The following is a 20,428-nucleotide window of genomic DNA, read 5'->3' as shown; positions in this document are numbered from 1 at the left end:
ATAAAATATGCACAAAAGGTCAACATGAATTTTGAAGATAAAAACCTCTACAGAAAGAATTAAAATATGGGTTACTCCTTAACTTTCTGATTAATAATTTTCTATGACAAAGACAAATGGCACACCTCTGCAAATAAACTTATTCTGTTCCCAAGTTGAAATGTTTACCCTGTTTCTGGTCTATTTTTCTGTTTAAATGTTGTACCACACAAACATGAAAATTAACTGAATTGTGTAACTTAGATTACCAAAGTGAGGCTAATACTATTTAGAAGTCTGTAAAGGAAATGAGACTGAAATGAGGAGGAAATTTTGCGTGTGGTTTTAGCACTCTACCTTAAAAACGTGAAAGGCCTCGAACTGGATGTTACGACTTTTGTCTCGGAGAAGATTCATCATTAATTTGAGGTTCTCGGGTTTACTGATGTATTTTGTCATAATTGTGAAGTTGTGTCGGTCTAATAATAGTTCACCGAGAAGCTGAGAAGACATTTAAAGAATCACTCTACATTATCATTAAGATTCTAAGGAAAATCAAAATCTGAAAAATAATTCACTTAATAATTATCATTATTAAGTACAGTATCATTAGTCCCCCCCTCAAAGACCGATGAAGTGAACCAAACTATGACCTAAAAGCTATGGAGTACCTACTGTACGCCACTCCGACACCCACCTTTCCCTTTAAATGGTGAGTCTGACACTGCTCTCTGAAGAGAATATTCAGGCACATTTGGCCCCCAATTTGAGACTGTCAGAACTTGCCTAATCTTTAAATAGCATTTGCATTATCTTCACTAAAATGAAACTATTGAAGAAAATGTTTAGACGTTCTTAATAATTCCTGTTAACTAACCACATACCTTAGCTTAACTAAAAATTAATCTTTTTATTTTTAAATTTTTTTCATTTGGATTTCATAGGACAAAGGATCATGTCCAAAGTTTTCATACACTAACCTCTGCACATGCCAAAATTATCACATCTGATTCAGAAAAGCTGATAAAAATGAAAAGTTTTCTGTACATTCTTCAGCTAAGTATCCTGAAGATACTCCATTTCTTCCTTAGTGACTCCTCATCACTAATAACATCAATTAAGCAGAAAAGAAACTTGTGTCTTTGGGGCTTACTGAATTTACAGAGGTTGGTTATACCTTATCAGTCCTTAATTTTTCAATTGTTGTTGCTTATCCTAGATTTTCTTTGGCAGCCACCTCTTCACGCCATCAGTGCCCACATCTAGTGCAGATCGAGTGTGTGGTGGTATGGCCTGCAGTGGGGGAGGGCCAAGCTGTGGCCCTTGTGGAAGAGGCAGAAGCAGAGTGGGGGAGAGGCTAGTCTTGCTTCCCTGCTCCTTGTGAGCTATGCAACCTCGAGCATGCTGCTAACTTCCAATGGAACTGTTCATTCCTATTTTGATACGGAGCAGCCAAACCCATCTATGGTCCACAGTCTCACTGCTCACTCTGTTCCCCTCCCCTCACACAGCAAGCCCCTGCCATTAAGGTCGCCTCCTGGGGAGATAACACCTGCAGTGTCTTCATCTAACTGACATGATTCTAAGTTTTAAAAATACGTTTCAAATCTAAAACACTGCACTGCTAAGAGAGAAAGCCCTCTTCAAAATTCTGTATTGCATTGGGATCTCTAACTTACAGGGAGGTGGGCAGGAGCCCTGTGTGGATCTCTGCTGAACCCCACCCCTTTCCTCAAAAATTCTGACCATGGGCAAACATTTTCCTCCAAAGGTCTAAGACCCACATGCTAGCATAACCCACTTCCCCCAAATCCAAAATTCAAAGACAGGGTGAAGAGAAGTGAACTACATAAAATAACCATCTTACCTTGAGTGACTGTCTTTTTGTCACATAATTTTCTGAATGAAGTAACTTCTCATACTCACTGAAGAACTAAGACAAAAAAACACATATCAGAGTTATTTATTTACTAGTTTTTTGAAGACGGGTAGATAATGTCAGAAAGTTTGAGTTCCACGCCCTTCCTCTGAGGCACTCAGAGAGGCTCAGGGTGATACCTGCTGATTAGCTTGGTGAAGAGGACTCCTGGGACTGATCTCCTCCCAGCTCTAGACAGGCCCATATATAGCTTAAATCTGGTCCTCTTCTGTCACCCAAACTCCATATTCACAAAACAACTCCCTTTCCCCAACCGTTTCCACATTGTTGAGTCAGCTTATCTTTTCTTGGTGTTATTTTAGCAAATTCATATTCGTTACAGAGGAGAACTCAACTAGTCCAAAGCATAAACACAAAGAAAAGCTACCTGTTCTTTCAACACATGAAAGAGAGTAAATAATTAAGAACAGAAGAGAGAGAAACTCATACTGTATTATACTGTAAGAGGTCCTACAGAAAGTAGGCTTGGACTCAAACTTGAATAATGGGAGGAATTTCACTTAGAAATGGGGGGAGGAAAGGATTCTTAGGGGATAAAAAGGGAAGGACACAGCATGAGTAGAGATCTGCAAAATGCTACAGATTTAGGAACTGGCACTAGAATCAGGTACAAATCTCAGGGGACTCTATTACCAGGAAGTCTGACATCCAATTGATCTCACTGCTGGGCTATCCAATGTCCTCATTTTAGAAATAAGGATGGACTCTGAGTCCCCGAGTGGTAACGGCCTTGGAGGTGACAAGCTGTAAGCTGCAGAGCAGGGGCAGAACCGGGTCCTGCCTCTAGGCAAAAGCTCGTCTCACCCTATCGGTGCTGCCTCCTTTTTTTTCCCTATTTAGTAGCACAAATGGATAGGAGAGTTAAGAAGTCAAATGATATTTTTCTTTTATCTCAACCATGTATTATTATTCAGCACCAAAGTGCTTTACTTTCCTCTTCTAAAGCAAGAAAAGATACAAATGGCAGCGTGTCAATCAAACAGATAGTCTGCTTCTGAGCAGGTAACGCGCTAAACCTGGTTTCAGCAGAGAAATGGTTATGGCACTACCTTATAACTTTACATTAGCAAAATAAACAGTCTAATTTAACCTTTCATTTTTGTAAGTAATAAAACTTAAAATTTGTTTTTATAAAATAGTATTTAATATACTTACTCTATCATAATGTTGTTCCAAAAATTCTGCACTGAGCAACTTATGTCTTGTAAGCAAATCCTAGAAAAAGGAAATATATTGTTAAAAGTTGTTCTTGCATTCAGGTTCTTTTAGAAAAGAGAATCCTAAAACATTCCACGCCATTTTACCTAATAAAAGCTGTTGTTAAAATTACTGTACTTAAATTGAACATGAATTGTATTGAGGACATTGATTTTGTATGAGTAAATAAAATCAATAATCTGAAATTGTGATTTTAATGATTATGATTAGTCACACATCTATAGCTCTTGGCAGGAAAATTTTAAAAACAAACATATAAGGCAATGGAAATATATGTTCAAAGAAAGAGAATAAATAATTGAAGTGAAATAAAAGTAAATAACTGCAACAAAATGTCAAATTTAAACTGCTCCTAGGGGAGAAAAAGAAATTTCTTTAATTAGAAGAATGGAGGTTCCATTTTCTTCCTCCTGAATTTAATTGCATTCAGTTTCATATCTAATGTAACCTTTTGCAGAGGTAAAATGTTTTTGAAAAGCCCTGGCATTTTATAAACATCAGCTCCTAAGTACACAGAATAACACTGCAGGAATGTAGGAACAAAAATCAGTAAGACCTCGAGTCTAAGTGCGCATTACTATAAAACAGAGCTTAGGTCTCACCCCACGGATTCCCCTGGAAACAAGTCAAGGATCATTCATTCAGAAAATATCTACCATGTGCCAGGTAACGTTCTAGGTGCTAGGGTTACAAAGAAGAAAGATGTGGTACCTGCTTCCAAGGACCTGGAAGTTAGCAATGATTAACCTTGGTCTCACCAGGTTGTGTGTGTGTATATTGGGGAGGGGGGTGGGGTGGTGGGGGGTGGGGGAAGGGGTAGAAAGGTAGGGGTAGGGGAACATGTTACAGCAGGAATGGCCAGTCAAAATATTTGGGTCAATTGCCAAAGTCGGTTTGGCTCAGTGGATAGAGCATTGGCCTGCAGACTGAGGGGTTCTGGGTTGGATTCTGGTCAAGGGCATGTACCTTGGTTGCAGGCACATCCACAGTGGGGGGCGTGCAGGAGGCAGCTGATCGATGTTTCTCGCTCTCCATCTCTCTCCCTTCCTCTCTGTAAAAAAATCAATAAAATATATTTTAAAAAATATTTGGGTCAATCAATGCATTACATTCCTTTAGAGTCCCCTACCGGAGAGGTTGGTATCAATAATCTCTCTCTCACCACCAACTTCCTTTAACTTGTATTCTTTGCTATCTATGCTTGAGTTACCAAGGTTACATTGAACTAGAGTTTCCTAAGTACATCCAAGTGCCATGGAAATGGGAAAGCTCTGAGAAATGTTCCATGGTCAAGCTGACATGGAAAGCACCACAGCTCTGGTTGCTTCATGGGGCTCCATCTGGCAGCAGGAGATACTGCAGGGAACTCTGTCGCCTTTTGTCAGCACCCTTCCCTGAATGGCCTCCATGGCACAGGCTTGCCCCTCTCTAGGTACCTACTACCTTCGGAGCTCCACTTGTCACTTCCACAGGGAGCTCTTCCAGACTGGTCACCAGATGACCAGTATGGCTGGTCATCTGTTAGATGACCTGATGAATGCTTCCTGCCAGATTGCACCTTCTGTTAACACAAGGCTCGTGACAGACTGCATATTCTGTAAACACAAGGCTCATGTCTCTTTTAAATCTTTAAATTCCCCAGCACCTATGCAGTGCCCAGCACATAGTAAGGGTTTAATATTTAATAAATGAATGAACCAACATAAGCACATAGTAAGCTTAATATTTAATAAATGAATGAACCAACATCAGCACATAGTAAGCTTAACATTTAATAAATGAATGAACCAACATCAGTGAACATGTTTGGGAAAATGTCACACTAATCAAGGTTCAACGTATGCTTGTTAAGGAGGCTTCTAATTCTACCCTAAAGATTTACAGGTGTTTAAACTGCTGGATAGGTTGTGTACTGTATGTTCAGGAAAAGTCCTACCCAATTTATCCTAAATCCCTCTTAGGGAATAAACCGGCAAAACAGAAACCCTGGAGCTTATCTGAATACCTCAAGAGTTGGGTAAGAAATGCTATGAGGTACTCAGATAGGGAAGGAGAGATGGCAGGGGTAGAACTGATATTATCTCAGTATATTATGGGGCCAGATGTAAAGGAGAGAGGAACATGAGAACGTTAAGGGCATATACCAGCTATGCTTGTTAGGATCACTTCCCTCCTTCTAACATGCTACTGTGGCCTGTTTATGGTGGTCTCCCTGTGTAAGAGCCTCAAGGATTAGGGGGTCTGGCTGGCTCACTGCTGAACCACACATCTATAGAACAGCACCCAATACAGGGCAGACACTGAGAGGCTGGTGGAATGAACTGAACAAACATATGAATAAGCGAATTAAGGGATTAATGAGTCAGGATCTGTATGAGACTGGATGTCATTTTGGAGGCCAGTATGAGGAAATACAGCAAAAGAAGCCGAATGCTTACTGCTCGGTCATAATCTGACCACGGAGACCAGAGGAGGGGGTCTGAGAAACAGTGGCTCTCACTTGGGGCTGTGTTCTTAGGAGCAGGCAGGTAGAAAGTATTGCTCTAAAAAACAGGTCCTAGTAAGGGGACTATTTTCTCTGAGGCTGTATCTCAAGCAGGAGCATGAGGCTCACAGTGGAGCGACACATGAAAAGGGGGACAGCCCACATCTCCCAATTTAGGGGTGTCTCCTTGTTATCATCTGGTTTAAAGAGAACATGAAGCTCAGGAAACCATTGCCAATTTAGGAATCAAATCTCAATGGCCTTGGTAAGAGAGAGAGAAAAGGGGTGCGCTGAGACTACTAAAGTAGGAGCTGGCCCAGGGCCCCAAAGAATGAAAGCCCTTGTTAAGAAAGGCATGGCAGGGCAGGGCCTGGAGGGGACAGTGAACATTAGTGGGAGAGGAGCAGTGCTGAGAGCCAAGCCCTTTTACTGAGCTGGGAAACGAGGAGATGGGGACTTAGGCTGTGCCTCTGTCTACTGAGAGGTGAAGAACTTTACCTTAAGACTACAGCGGAAAGCTATGGATACCCCAAACCAGGGTGTGGGGAAAGAAACAGAGTAGAAGATGAAGAGAAATGGTTTTGAGGTCAGTATCTGCTCAGTAATCTGCAAAGTTTATAGGTGCATGTGGTCCCAGACATGCAGAGTTGCTAGGTTGGCCAGCTGGGGGGTAAAGAAAAGGACTTCTCATTTCCCACCTACCTAAATTCCAGTACATCTAAGGCCTTGGTATAACTTGGAAGAAAGGTCAGGAATCATTTCCCATGTCCAGCAGTTTAAGCAGCCAGCTTTTAGAGTAGTTGAATTTAAAGATTCCTAAAAAATATGTAAGTTTGGGCCCCAAATATCATGTGACAAAGACAGCTCTGGAATCCAGGAACAAATGCTGCTAAGCCAGGGGCTGATTTTCAGAGCAAGTTTCTTGGCTCAATTCCCTGTTTCATGCTTGAATATGTATGCCCAAGGACACAAAACTCAATTCTTCTAACTGTATGGTTCACCTCTGGAGCTCTCAAGAGTTAGAATGTTTTTCCTGTGCTGAGAGTCAAAGCCTATGCCCCAGATACTTCCAGAAACAGGTTTAATCCATTTTCCAGAGAACCCCACTTCAAATACAGCAGTGCTCTCATGGCAAATCCCTACCGAGTCTTCTCTTCTTCAGGCTAAATAGGTCCAGTTTCTTTAACCACTCCTCGAATGACAGGTTCTGAGTCCCCCTCACCATCTAATGTCTTCTGAAAGTCATCTATTTGTCTATGTGCCTCTTAAAGTGTAGCGCCTGGAATGGAACACATTTATGTGCTGTTACCTGGTAAGCTTATAGTGGGGTGAGACCATCAACAGCTCCTTAAGTGACACACTTTGTGCTCACATGTAGCTCTGGGGCAGCAGCATCAAACTGCCAATTTTAATGGATAAATTCAGAATTTTGTTTACTCATATTGGGCTCTTTAGTCCGACTGCCTGGGTTCAAATTCTGGCTTGCCCATGTATTGTCTGACTTTACTCAGCATTTCTAAGCTTCAGTGTCCTTATCTGTAAAGGAGATAACAATATTTCCTTCATAGGATTGTTCGAATGTAATAACTTGCCTATATTTTAGTAACTATTATAGTTGGCATTAACTATTATTATCATGCCTATTCCCCCATCCCATATTTATATGGTTGGGTCCTCAAGTAGACAACTTTGGTTATCTATAATTAACTTTATCCTATAATATTCAGGTCTCTTTGGATTTATGAAGCCTTATTTAGGCTGTTATTTATCTTGCCCTTAATGGCTGTCACTGACACATTTGGTAAGTATGCCTTGTCACCCTCTATCCAAGTCATTAATAATGTTCGACTTGGCTGAGCAGAGATCCATTAGAGTCTCTCTAAAGGGTGATAGTGATCCATTTTCCAGCACTATAAGGATATGGCATTTAATTAGTTGCAAATCACCATACTGAAACTCCCTCCATCTAGCTCCTAATCTTTTTATTGTTTCCATGAAAATAGGTCTGTATAATTATTTGACATCCAGTATATCCTCCTCATAAAGGAATCCTACTATTATTTACAGTACTCATACTGTGTCAGGCCACAATAACCAGACACACTAGTATTATTACCCACATTTCAGCATATGAAGACACAGGTGCAATCAGCAGCAGAGCTGGGAATTGAACCCAGGCAGCCATGTCTTTAGGCCCCTGATCTACTGGCATCAATGAGATTAGTATGACTGAACTTACTCTTAGTGAATCCATGCTGGCTGTGGGCACTCGGTTTCCTTTCCAAAATGCTCAGATATCATCTCTTTAGAAATACTTTCTAGAACCTTACACAGGTATACCATCAAGCTCCAAGCTCCACCAGCCTCTCTGGGGAATCTACCTTCTTTTACTCTGGAAAATTGGAAATATATTTGTTGGCCTTCTGATGCCCCTCCCAATCTCCTAATTCCTTAAAAATAATCACTAACAAATACTGGACCACTGATTTAACTATCTCAGTACCTGTTCATTTGAACTACAAATCTTAGGACACATTTAGAGCAGGTAGTTTTAATTTCCTTTTAAGACTCGGCCCTCTTCCAGGGGCTTTGAATCCAGAGTTATGGATGAGCTGCATTACTGGAAAGTTTCTCTAGTCACATTCTCAAAGGAGAGCACGAACCATGGATCTGTTCTCTTTCTCCTTATGAAAGTATTCTCAGCAAAGAGGACACGAGTAAACTGGGAGAGAGACAGGCCCCTTCCTTCCGCCAGCGCCTGTGGAGTGAGGTTGAGACTGGCCCCTGCCTGACTCAGGTGGAGTTTCTTTTAGGCAGGAATGGGGAGGTAGCTTTGGTCTGATTGCTAGGTCTATTTCTCTTTCTCTTGTCTTGATTTTGGCCTCTTGTCTTTTTCATTTCTTGGAGAGCTGTCTTTAATGAGCTTTCCACTGTCCTTGCAACCAGCAGCAGCTGAGATACAGAATCCAAGCCAGTTTCTCCATGCTTTCTCCTCTGGAGCTCATCCTTAGACAGCTCTGCTATTTCTTAAAGTTTCCTTCTTCCGGTAAGGACTACCACCTGCCTCTGCCCAGTCTTTCCCTCTGTGGCTACCATGACCTGATCCGATAGGTTGGCTTTACCACAGTGATTCCATCACCTCAGTATGAATTTAATTCAAAGAAGCAGCCCTAATTGAGATAAAATAATCAGCAAGGCCAATCAAAATTTTGTCAGACACTGGGAATCACATTTCTGGCATATAATTAGCACATTTCTCTCACCTCTTGGTCAATTTTGCCATCTGTGCCAGGAGCATGCCATTCATGTCCTCCTTGGTCCAGCAGTCTGGCTGCATTCTCCCACACCACTGCCGCCCTCTCTCTTCTCTGCTTACCCTCCTACTCCCAGAGCTGCACTCTTGGGCTCACGGCTTTTATTTCAAACAGGAGTGTCTCCTCGTGCTGACACATGATGCTACCACACCTCCCTTCATAAAGGTCTGCTGCTTTTGAGTGAGGCATTCCCTCCATCCTAAGCAAGAGTCCTACCACACCAAGGGCGGTGGAACTAAGCGTCACATTTACCATTCTATGCTATCATCTGAACTGAATTTCATTTTGCTGTGTACACTGACAGAAATAGCTGAGGTCTTACCTAAGGCTTCTGATACCCTTTCTAATGGCTTTGAGAAAATAAATTCCTAGACCTTTCACCCTATTATTTTATTCTCATTCAATGTGAAATCCTAGTGGCCAAGGTGCTAGGCTTTCATCCTATTTGAGGGACATATTTTACCCAGAAACCAAAGACTGTGCTCACCTCAGGCACTCTTTATAATCATAAAACTGGACATTTACAAGAGAAGCAGCCACTTGTCACTATAATAGTATTCACAGTTTTTGAACATAGCAATCTGCAGGTTAGTACACTAAATTCCGATTATATTAAAATATCAGTTCTAAATACTGACTTAAGATGTCACACATTTTACATAAGGGAATGTTAACAGAAAGATTATAAAGATTACTGCCTTGTTTATATACCTTAAACAGCACAGAAACTTGCAATTCAAAACAAAAATGTGCGTGTTGCACAGTGGTATCCTATATATGTGCATTTAATTTAAACAAATATACAACAGGGAGATAAGGCACAAAGGGGAGAGGCTACAAAATAATTTGAACAGTGCAGCTGATTCTGCCCACCATCACCCCTTGTGGTTAATAAACAAACTCTGGCATGAGCATGAGATGGGAGAGGTAAGTCCCTGGTTCCCTTGGGCCTGAACAGAAGCCAACTACTTCATCTGGTGCTTAACCGAAGAAAATGCTCAACACAGGAGAAAAACCTGGCTGTTATATCTATTACTGTACTTGATGGGTAATTTAACAAAAAAACTATATCCTGCCTAAAAATTATAACTTTTCTACCCTTTAAAACTGTGACTTTATTTGTATAAATACATATACAGGGGTGGGGCAAAAGCAGGTTTACAGCTGTTTGTATGGAAGAATAAACAGTATTTAATAAATAACACAAGAATAAACTTTCACATACACTGTAAACCTGCTTTTGCCACACCCTTGTATATATGCTGTCTTCTTTGTTCCCACTAGGGGGCAGCAGTATATAGACAAGGGCGTTAGAGAAGGTTTAGGAAAAACGGCACACCTGTTAATCGAAGTTGCAAGTATAGTTAGAAGTCTACAGTTTTTATATATGTTACCTTGAATGTGGCAAATGCATCAGAAGCTATGTCAAATGTTGACATTTCGACATATCTGAAGAAATCATAAAACTGTTCTGACCACAAAATGATTTTTGCAAGTGGTTCATGTCTGATGCACTCTCTTAACATTATTCCACAATTTAGAGCTATTTCAGGAGATTCATACCTGCAAAAAGAAAACAAACAAACATGAATTCTCTTTTAAAACTCCAACTGAACAGTTCACATTTTTAGAAAAGGACACTTCAGGAAGTGCCCTGAGTGACTAGAGCAGATTACATACAGTATCTCTCATGTACAACATGTGCTCAGTGAATTTTCTCTAGTGAGCACACACACATTAGTTGGTGAAGACAGCTTCAACCCAAAGAAAAATAACAGCTATGAGAGTGATCATGGAAATAAAAACTCATTTCAGGTAAAAGTTTTGAAAAGAAGCATTTAGGGTCTCATATAAAGGTTAGCTTTACATGTGGGGTGCTCTCAATACTTCAGAAAAACCAAAAGCTGAATAAAAAAACAATATGAAATAGTTCTCTAAATTCATAGTCTATAAAAGGCTCTAACACATGTACAGCACTTGTATTTCACTGTTTCAACTTAATACTTAAAATAAAACTTTCAAGATTACTGGCAACATCTAAGCCCTACAGACTTGAAAGCCTGGTCCTGAGGATGTCAGTCAGGACTCTCTCAGTGGGCAGAGGGGAGTCACATGCAGCCTTCTTCTACATCCATCTTGGTGTTTCTAGAGTCTCCCTTCCCTATGACCAGAAAGAAAATATCATTTCCCTTTGACCCAGCAGGCCTTTCCCTTCTGACATGCACCAACCCCCTCAGACCGGCTGTGCTGTGTTCAGCTCAAACACATAGCTTTTCCCTTTATTTCCTTCCAAGCTGCTTGCATGTTTAATGTCTTTCCCACACAATCTGCTGCAGTCAAAATTCCATTTCCCAACATCCTACCAGCAAAAACCTCTCCTGGACAAATCCACCTTTTCTCCTAATACAGAGTCCTGGCAGTGCTGATCTTCACCTCTCTCTCGCTTTCAAAGAAAAAAAACACACAAAAAACCAAACTCTTCCAATTCTCCTTTCCACTCCTTTGTTCTATTTTTTTTTTTTTTTTTTTTTGGCCTGGCCTCCAGTCTTGCTAGCAAACACCCATACAATCTCCTTGCTTCCACCATGACTCCTATAGATCTTCTTTCTCTTCAGGTCTACATCTGAACTATACATTTCTGTTGTCTCTGGGCAACTTCAACTAAAGATCTACTAATAACTACACATTTTAAAATAAAATCTCATCTCTCTCCATAAAAGAGGCCGCCACCCCTGCTTCCATTTAAGTTGGCATCACTGCTGTATTTTTGATACCCCAGTCTGAAAGTTTTGAAAGAACTGTCTGTGATAATGGTAAAGGATTTATCCGTGCTGTCCATTATGGTAGCTACTAGGCACATGTGGCCACTGAGCACCTGCAATTTGGCTTAAATGACTAAGGAATTAAATTTTAAAATGTCATTTAACTTAAATTAATTTGAAATAAAATAATTACATGTGGTTAGTAGGTACTGTATTGGAAAACACAGTTCTAACTATGACTTTTTTTTTTAATTTTTAGAAAATAAGTCTTCATTGTTGAAAATATTACACATACCCCCCCCCCCCTTTTTTTTTCTAATTGATATGAGAGAGAAACATCCATCAGTAGCCTCCCAGGGAGCGCCAACTGAGAATCAAACCTGCAACCTGGGTATGTGCCCTGATTGGGAATCAAACCTGTGATCCTTTGGTACACAAGACGATGCTCCAAAAAGTTGAGCGACACTGGCCAGGGCCCAACCTTACCCTCTTTCTCTGCTCCCAATCTTCCCATCTCCAGTGCGTTTTAACTGCTTCTTTGTAATATCTTAGTTTCAGTTACTGTTATCTTTTTCCCACAGTGGCATTAATGCAGATCTAGAGAAATGCAAGTGACCCTAACCAGCACCTATGTTCAAGCTCTGTCTTACCAAATCTACCCAACACACAAGTATATCAATAGCACTTCCAGCTTAGGAGTTAAAAATGATTTCTTCTTGCTGATCAAATAAAGACAACTTTAGGGGCTTAATGCCTATCTCGGCTTTGCATTAGATCTATTCCTCTGGCACAGTGTCACCTCCCACTCTGCCATAAAGCAGCCCCTCTTCTTACTGCTGCCCATCACTATGTTCTATTGTGCCCCTGTACCTACTCGCTTTTTTTCTGCCAATTTAAACCATCTGAAAATTCTCTCTTATGTTTCATCTTTTACCAACCCTTGCCTTATTGACTAACCCCCCTCCCCATTTTATCCTGAAATCCTATAGTACTAATTGTTATCTAGTAGCATAACAATTGTGTGTTGTATTATCCTTTTGTTGTACATAGGTTCATATAAAAACCACATGGCTTTGTATCATTTATTATAAGTCAACTAGATGGCTGACTGTGATTAAAATGTCTGCTCGGAAAATGGCTAATCATACAATTTATCTTTGCTGATCTTTAGTAAGGAGACTAGAATTCAGGGGTAATACAGTTTTGTACAACAAGTTGAGCAGGTTTTAATGGCAGTTTGTCGAGCTTATCTTACACGATTAAAGTATAAACCAATGATTACAAGGCAAACAGTTATGCTCTATAACCTGTTAGCACTCGAGTGGAGGGCACATTAACATTTAAATCACCAGAGAAGAAACTGCCTCCAGATGCTGTCTAATACTAGCAAAAAGAGTATTTTCAAATACAAATTAACAATGGCAACCCGAATAGCTGGAAGTATGCATAGCTAGAGCAGATAATCACATCCTATGGAAGTTGTCTAGACTAACTGACCAACAGAAGGACAACAATCTTAAAAGTAAGGTCACAGGGCTCCTTAAAGAAATGGCTATTTCCAGGACCGAAGACAGAACTCACAAAAAGTAAGCCAGGGACATCATGTGCTGAAAGCACAGAAACATCAAAGACTGATGCGGTTTGCTAAAAGGAGTCAACTTAAAGGAGAGGAGCTCTCAATGGTCCAAGAAGGGGTAGTTTGGACATAAAATTTGTGATTTTTTTTTCACACAATAAAATGACCCAGTTACTTCAAGAAATAAATGGTGCATTTTAAAAAGGGGTCAGGAGCTATTACAGATGAAAAGGGAGTTAAATAAGAATTATATCAGCCAAATTCAGTTTGTGGGCTTTGCTTAGAACTTGACTTGGACAAACTAACGGAAAATGCCATTTTTTTGTGGAGTGAAAATCAAGAAAACATTAACACTGAGCATTAGATAATGTTAGATTTATAAATGGTATTACGACCACGTTAAAAAAAATTCTTAGATGTATCATCTTACTAGGGATGCAAACTGAAGTGACATTGTCTGAAGAGGAAAAAAAGGGAGGAATACATGAAACAAGGACACCGTTTAAGAACTGCTGAAGCTGGAAAATGGAGGAAGGGTTTGTTGTATTATCCCCTCCAGTCTGATGTGTATGTTCCACAGTACAGGCTAGAAAGGGTCCCAACACCAGCAGCATTCTGTGTCTTCTCCTCTTCTTTCCAGCTGAGGTTTATGCTCTGCCTATCTTGGATGGATGAGAGCTTTAAACTTTTTCTTTAAATTGTTATCTTAGTATTCTTACTTACATGATGTTTAACAATGTTCTGTTCATAACCTTGGCTATTCTAAAGGGAAAATGTAAACAGAAATAACTAATTTATAAATTTTTTAAAAAAATATATTTTTATTGATTTTATACAGAGAGGAAGGGAGAGAGATAGAGAGTTAAAAACATCGATGAGAGAGAGTCATCGATCAGCTGCCTCTTGCACACCCCCTACTGGGGATATGCCTGCAACCAAGGTACATGCCCTTGACCGGAATCGAACCCGGGACCCTTCAGTCCCCAAGCCGACGCTCTATCCATTGAGCCAAACCGGTCCCGGCGTAATTTATAAATTTTAATAATGATGGCTACTTATATAAAAGCAAATTATTAGCTTTAAAAGTACATAAAGACTCCCTGAAGCTGCCTGAAGAACACTAAAATTTGCCCTAGCCGGCTGGATAGAGCATCAGCCTGTGGACTAAAGAGTCCTGGATTCAATTCCAATTAAGGGCATATACCTGGGTTTGTGGGCTCGATCCCCAATAGGGGTGTGCAGAAGGCAGCCAATCAATGATTCTCTCTCATCACTATTTCTATCTCTCTCTCCTTTCTTCTCTGAAATCAATAAAAATATATTAAAAGAAAAACAAAACACACCAAAATTTCAGACTATTCGCTACATGTTTATACACAAAACTCTGTACTGACACAACAAAAAAATTAGATACCAAAAGTTCTGTATGGCAACATGTGAAGAAGCAACACAGATAGTTAGAAATAGAAAGAAAAAAAAAAAAAAGAAACAGAAAGCTCGTGTCCATGCTTTGACTCATGCTTTGTCTAAGCAAGTTTGAACTTGAGAGAAGTGTTAAACCCCAGAGATAGGAATCAAGTGAGACAAGTGGTACAACTAGTGGTAGGAGAGCAAGCTGATTCACACCAACAGCCATGCCAGTAAAATGCCTGCCTGCCAATTTAACAGGATATCACCAATGTTGGGGCAGACACACACCATACCCAAAGCTGGCCAACAAGCCTGGTGTGAACTGACAGGAGGTTACCTTACCAATCAGGGAGGCTCAGTGATGAAGGATCGGTTTTGTTTTGAAGTTTAAGCTTTTAGGCTTTGGGGATTTTTTTTTTTTTTAACTGACAAATTACCCAAACACAAACGCCTGCTTAGTCCAGGAGTAATTCCAAGGAGATACACTGTGCTTTACCAAATTAAATGGGTTAGTGAGAGGACACACGTAAAAAGCAAAGGGTACTACTTCACAACCATGTTCTTTGTTGACTGACTGAGTTAAGCTATACAGCTCCAATTACTAGGGAGCTTTTACTGCCTTCCAGGGTGCAGGTGTACCCAAAGATGTCTTTAAATACATGATTTAACTGACATTTCATACACTTAACTTTTTAAATCTTAGAGAACAGAAGACCACAGAGGACTTTTATTCTTTAGTTACGTATAATTTGAAAATTTAAAGCCTCGTGATTCACCTACCTTTAAACTTCTACGGACATTTTTTTCAAGTTTAATTTAGCTCACAGGCTGAATTTTAAGGAGGGAAATATGTTCAAGAGTTATAAAAAATCGAGCTGAGGGAACCATAGAGAAAATGCTTTCCCATATTCACCATCCTGATTTTGCCCAAGACCATCTTTCCTTTTTATTTCTCAACTGAGAATATAAATTTTATTACGTTGTACATACCCTTTCAATAACATGAACAAAATATTCTGTTGGGTGCAGATGTATTCAACAGTAGGAGTTCTTGTACCAATTTGTCTTCTGAGAATATTGTTGAAAATTTGAGCCACATCTTTTTTGCCCTATTAGGAATACAATCATTAAAACATTTACCTGACTAAACATTAAAAAGCCCACCCACCCTCCCAGATACACTCAAATCAAGGCATTGAATATTTATAATTATGACCAAATATATGACCTTAAAACAGTCACAGACATTACATTTTCTTTATAGTTTTAAATTCTAAGTTTTAATAGTATACAATTTTTAACCTGAGCAATGTGTTGACAAAGTGAAATCTCACTACATATAATTTCAACCATTTCTCTCAGAATCATGCTCAGATATGAAAAACAAAGCTTTACTCTGTTTACAATGTTCAGGAACCTCATTCCCACCCAAATGGAACAAGCGGCCTAAATAGGATGAGTTGTAAACACTACACATGTTTTCCTTTTATAGTGAAGAAAGGAGCAAGTGTATGCTGTTAATATAATAAAATGAAAGAATTCTATCAATATAAGAAGCTGAGCTTTAATGCTAAGTAGACACATGTCCTATTAAACTAGGCCTACTTAGGAAATAATATACAGATTAATAATGAAGGTGCTAAGTATCACATAATGTTCAGAGGTCAGAATTACACCACTGTACTTGACTAAACAAAATAGACGGACATTACTGCTCTATAATAAAACTGAAAAGCTGTATAAGAAAGTAACAAGTGCAGCACTGGATGGCAAGAGATGTTTCAGAATGGCCACTTGTTAAGAGCCTGACAAGCCTGCAGGAGACATGGAGTGAGCGAGAGCTTTCCAGCACCAAAGATCACCCTGTGGCCCACCTAGGTCAGGAGCTATAATAGCAACTGCTAAGAACCAGTCTTCAGGGGCACACACTTCTTTAAAATTTGTGTCTCCAAAGTCCCAAGTGAATATTAAATTTCCTGTCCAGTCTGGGGACTGGGATGGGTGAACAGAGAAGAAACTAGATGATCCAGTGCATTTCCAACATTGCAGAGGAAATAAAAACTGTTGTTGAAATTTGATACATGATTAAAAATACATGAAATCAGCTACATAAATGGAAATATCAGTTCTACTTGTTCTACAGGATAGAAATAAAACTTTATTCTCTTTTATTATCAATATTATATTGGAGTAACCTCTGAACCCACCCTCAAATCCTTCTCCAAAACTGGATCTGGCTATATTGCCCACTATTTTCTCCCCTGGTTTTGCAAGCACCTGGACAGACATCCAAACACTCAGGATGATAGACACTGGGGCTATCATAAAGCATACCAGAATCAAGAATCAAGAATCATGACCATGCCAGGGCCCCTCAGTACTGTGTGTGTGTGTACACATATATATTATATATGTATATATACTTCTCAGATTGGTACCAAGGACCATTATTCTCACTGTTCCCTGACTAAATAACATGGCATGATCAGCTGTGTAAGTTTGGGTAACAATCTCAAAAGTATACTAGAGCTGGGCAGGAGATGCAAATGGGAAAAGCAAGGGAAAAAAGCAGGCTGCGTGGTTTGCCACACACGCAAGTGTGGATCTCCTGCGTCACGGGTAGTTGCTCCTCTGCTCCAGCTAAGGGGCCATGGAGGACTACAGGCCCAATGTTACCAGAGTCCAAAGTTTCAAGAGAAGCCAGAAATTCAAAATTGTGTATGCCTCCTGTTACTTAAATGACATCATCGTTTAAACATTTAAAAGCGGTGCCAAGCAAAACATATATGATCTCTGTTATAAAGAATCCTCAACAGTTAAAAACCAAAACCAAAATAATAACCACCATAATGATGTTCTCAGAGATTTCATCTACCTCAGAAATTCTAACATTCTAGGTCCATCTTTAGATTGTTTATTCCTTGAGAACCAAGGGCCAGTGAATTATGTAAAACAGCAGCTGTTAATTACAAACAACCTAAATAAAAGGGTATAATGAACACCTAAGAACCTTCCTGGATGATGTGGGAAGATAAGGGGAGAGAAGCCTGGGGCACCCTGAGTCCCTGCCCTGGCCCTGCTAATAGGAGGCAGTGTGGGCATGCTTATAGGTCAGCAACTGCTGAGTCAGGAGCCTGGCAGGCATCTCAGATGTCTCAAAGGAGGGAGGCGCATGGAAAAGGACTATGAATGAGGTGCTGTTAGTAAAAAGCTAGAGGCTGGTTTCTTACCTCAAAGTCAATGAGCTGCAGGTCTGCCACCAGGGTGCTCAGGAGCCCACTATTATACAGTTCTTGAGCGAGCTGTGCCACTGCTTCCGTCTGCGGCTCTTTTTCATTTGTGCCATAGAGAATTTCTTTCATGGCAACCAGATTTTTGGAAACTTCTTCTGTGGCCTGATTTTGAGGGAGAGGAGAAAAACAATTCATTTCAACAAACATATATAGCACACCTATATTTGTTATGTACCCATGGGCCTATGTATAAGCACTAGAAGTGGACAAGCCCAAGACGCCCTCAAGAGCTTAACACTGTGCATGTGTGTACACATGTGTGGGCCAACACACATGCTCAACAGGGAAAATCAGCAGATTCACATGTACACTTGAACACTGAAAACAATATAATGATAGAAATGCAACAGGAAGAAAATACTCAATTCTGCATCAAATGGGAGGGAAAAACAAGGAAGAGGCACATGAGCTGACCCAGAGATTGGAGACACCAAGAAGCAAGAACTGGGGAAAAGGAGACTGTGGGGCAAGAACTGGCATGAGCCAGGCATGAGGGGGAGGGAGAAGCACAGGGTCTGTTAGAGAAAAGGTATGGACGGAGTTAGGGAGTGGCAGCAGAAAATGAAGCTGAAAGAGGCTTTAAAAGCAACAGTAAAATATTAGCGATAAATAAAACGTCACTTCTGGCCAAGATGGAGGAACAGGGGCTAGATTTCACCATTCCCATGAAAAAGACTAAAACATTGGAGCTAAAAAGACTAAAACAATGAGTTCTAAACATTGAACTTCAGGCAGTATAGGACAGTGACCCTTAAGAGAAGGGAAACAAATGAAATGAACCTCACAATTGCCCAAGTTGACTATCAGGAGGGGATTTCCAGGTCACAGGAGAGGAAGCCAGGCAGAAGAGGGGGCCTCCATGAATTGAGCGGAGTTGAGATGATAGAGCTGCGCATCTGCAGAGGCCAAGGAGACGAGCATTCGCAGCAGGGCAGAGTACGAGAGAGGAGAGATCTATGTGGAGGAGAGTTAGACATCTGCAAAGACTCGCTTGCTTCTTCAGCAGAATACTGATAGGCATACACATGCGAGGGAAGTACCCAAGGCCAGGGAGTAGTACCATGGAGCTCACACAGGCTGGAAACAGTTCTCATTCCTAATCAATCTGAGGAAAACCTCCTGTTCAAAGGACATAAAGCAGAGCATTCAAAAGATTTTTATCTCAGTCATTACACAAAATTAGTCCTAGACTAAACTCTATTCTGGTCCCATACAAAGCTTAACAGCAAGACTGAAAAGGAACAAACTGGAAACCATCACCAATAAAGAGGAGAAAAAAAGCAATCAACAGAAACAGCTTTGCTAGCGATATGGGTGGCAGAATTAATAAACATGGATATTAAAAGTTACTATAACTAGCCCGGCTGGCATAGCTCAGTAGTTGAGTGTCGACCTATGAACCAGGAGGTCATGGCTCTACTCCTGGGCAGGGCACATGCCCAGGTTGGAGGCTTGATCCTCAGTAGGGGGTGTGCAAGAGGCAGCTGATCAATGATTCTCATCATTGATGTTTCTCTCTCTCTCTCTCTCTCTCTCCCTCCCTCCCTCCCTCCCTCCCTCTCCCTTCCTCTTTGAAACAAATAAAAATATATTTAAAAAAAAGTTACTATAACTTTAGTCCATATGTTTTGGGGAAAAATAAATAAAGGTATGGAAAACATTTTTTTTTAAAAGACCCAAATCAAACACTTAGAAGTAAAACTACAATGTCTGAAGTAAAAATTACACTGGATCAAAGGATACATTTAACAGCAGATTAGACACTGCAGAAGAAATCTCTAGTAAACATAAAGATAGAGCAATAAGAACTGTCCAAAATGAAACACAGAGGGGTGAGGAGAGACAGCACAGCAGTGAGTTATAGGAAGACTATAAGCAGTCTAATACATGTGTACTTACAGTTCCCAAAGGAGGGAAAGGATAGACAAAATAAATGAAGATATAATGGCTGAAAATTATCGAATCTGATGAAAAATATAATCCCACAGAACCAATAAATTTTAAAAAAAATCCTAAACATAAGAAACAGAAGGAAAACTACACCAAGCCATGGAATAATCAAATTACCTTAATTTAGTGAAAATTTAAAAGCAACCAGAGGGGAAAAGAACACTAGAAAACAAATCAAATAATGACAACAGACTTATTGATAGAAATGAAGCAAGACTAAAGATAGTGGAGGAACATCATTAAAGTCCTAGGAAAAGACAAAACAAAATTACCTTATAATTCTATACCTAGTGAAAATATTGTTCCCAAAACAAAACTAAATAAAGAGTTGCTGATAAGTAGACAAGCTGGAGAATTTTGTCACCTGCACTAATAGGAAATGATTAAAGAAGTCCTATAGGCAGAAGGAAAAATAATTCAAGATGAAAACCTGCACATATACAAAGGAATAAAGAGCATTGAAGATATTTCCCTATTATTTTTTAAAATGTCTTTAAAGGGT

General features: G+C 40.0%; 1 protein-coding gene across 7 annotated transcripts in view; it reads right to left on the bottom strand.

Annotated features, from left to right (window-relative positions):
• CAB39 (calcium binding protein 39) overlaps nt 1-20,428 on the bottom strand; it is a 71,429-nt gene that overhangs the window by 2,741 nt on the left and 48,260 nt on the right. For 2 of the 7 annotated variants that reach the window (XM_036422073.2, XM_045575261.1), the window contains exons 3-8: nt 17,914-18,078; nt 15,674-15,792; nt 10,330-10,498; nt 3,074-3,133; nt 1,847-1,912; nt 337-480 (exon numbers count right to left, since the gene is read on the bottom strand). In XM_036422073.2, the coding sequence (XP_036277966.1) occupies nt 337-480; nt 1,847-1,912; nt 3,074-3,133; nt 10,330-10,498; nt 15,674-15,792; nt 17,914-18,078 (723 nt within the window). The remainder of the gene's footprint in view (nt 1-336; nt 481-1,846; nt 1,913-3,073; nt 3,134-10,329; nt 10,499-15,673; nt 15,793-17,913; nt 18,079-20,428) is intronic. The other 5 variants (XM_045575263.1, XM_036422075.2, XM_036422074.2 and 2 more) reach the window with 5 other exon arrangements.

This window comes from Pipistrellus kuhlii, unplaced genomic scaffold (assembly GCF_014108245.1).
Source record: "Pipistrellus kuhlii isolate mPipKuh1 unplaced genomic scaffold, mPipKuh1.p scaffold_m20_p_7, whole genome shotgun sequence".
NCBI classification, from domain to species: Eukaryota; Metazoa; Chordata; class Mammalia; order Chiroptera; family Vespertilionidae; genus Pipistrellus; species Pipistrellus kuhlii.
The sequence above is the reverse complement of the archived record's forward strand: the minus strand, read 5'-3'. Positions and strand labels throughout refer to the sequence as shown.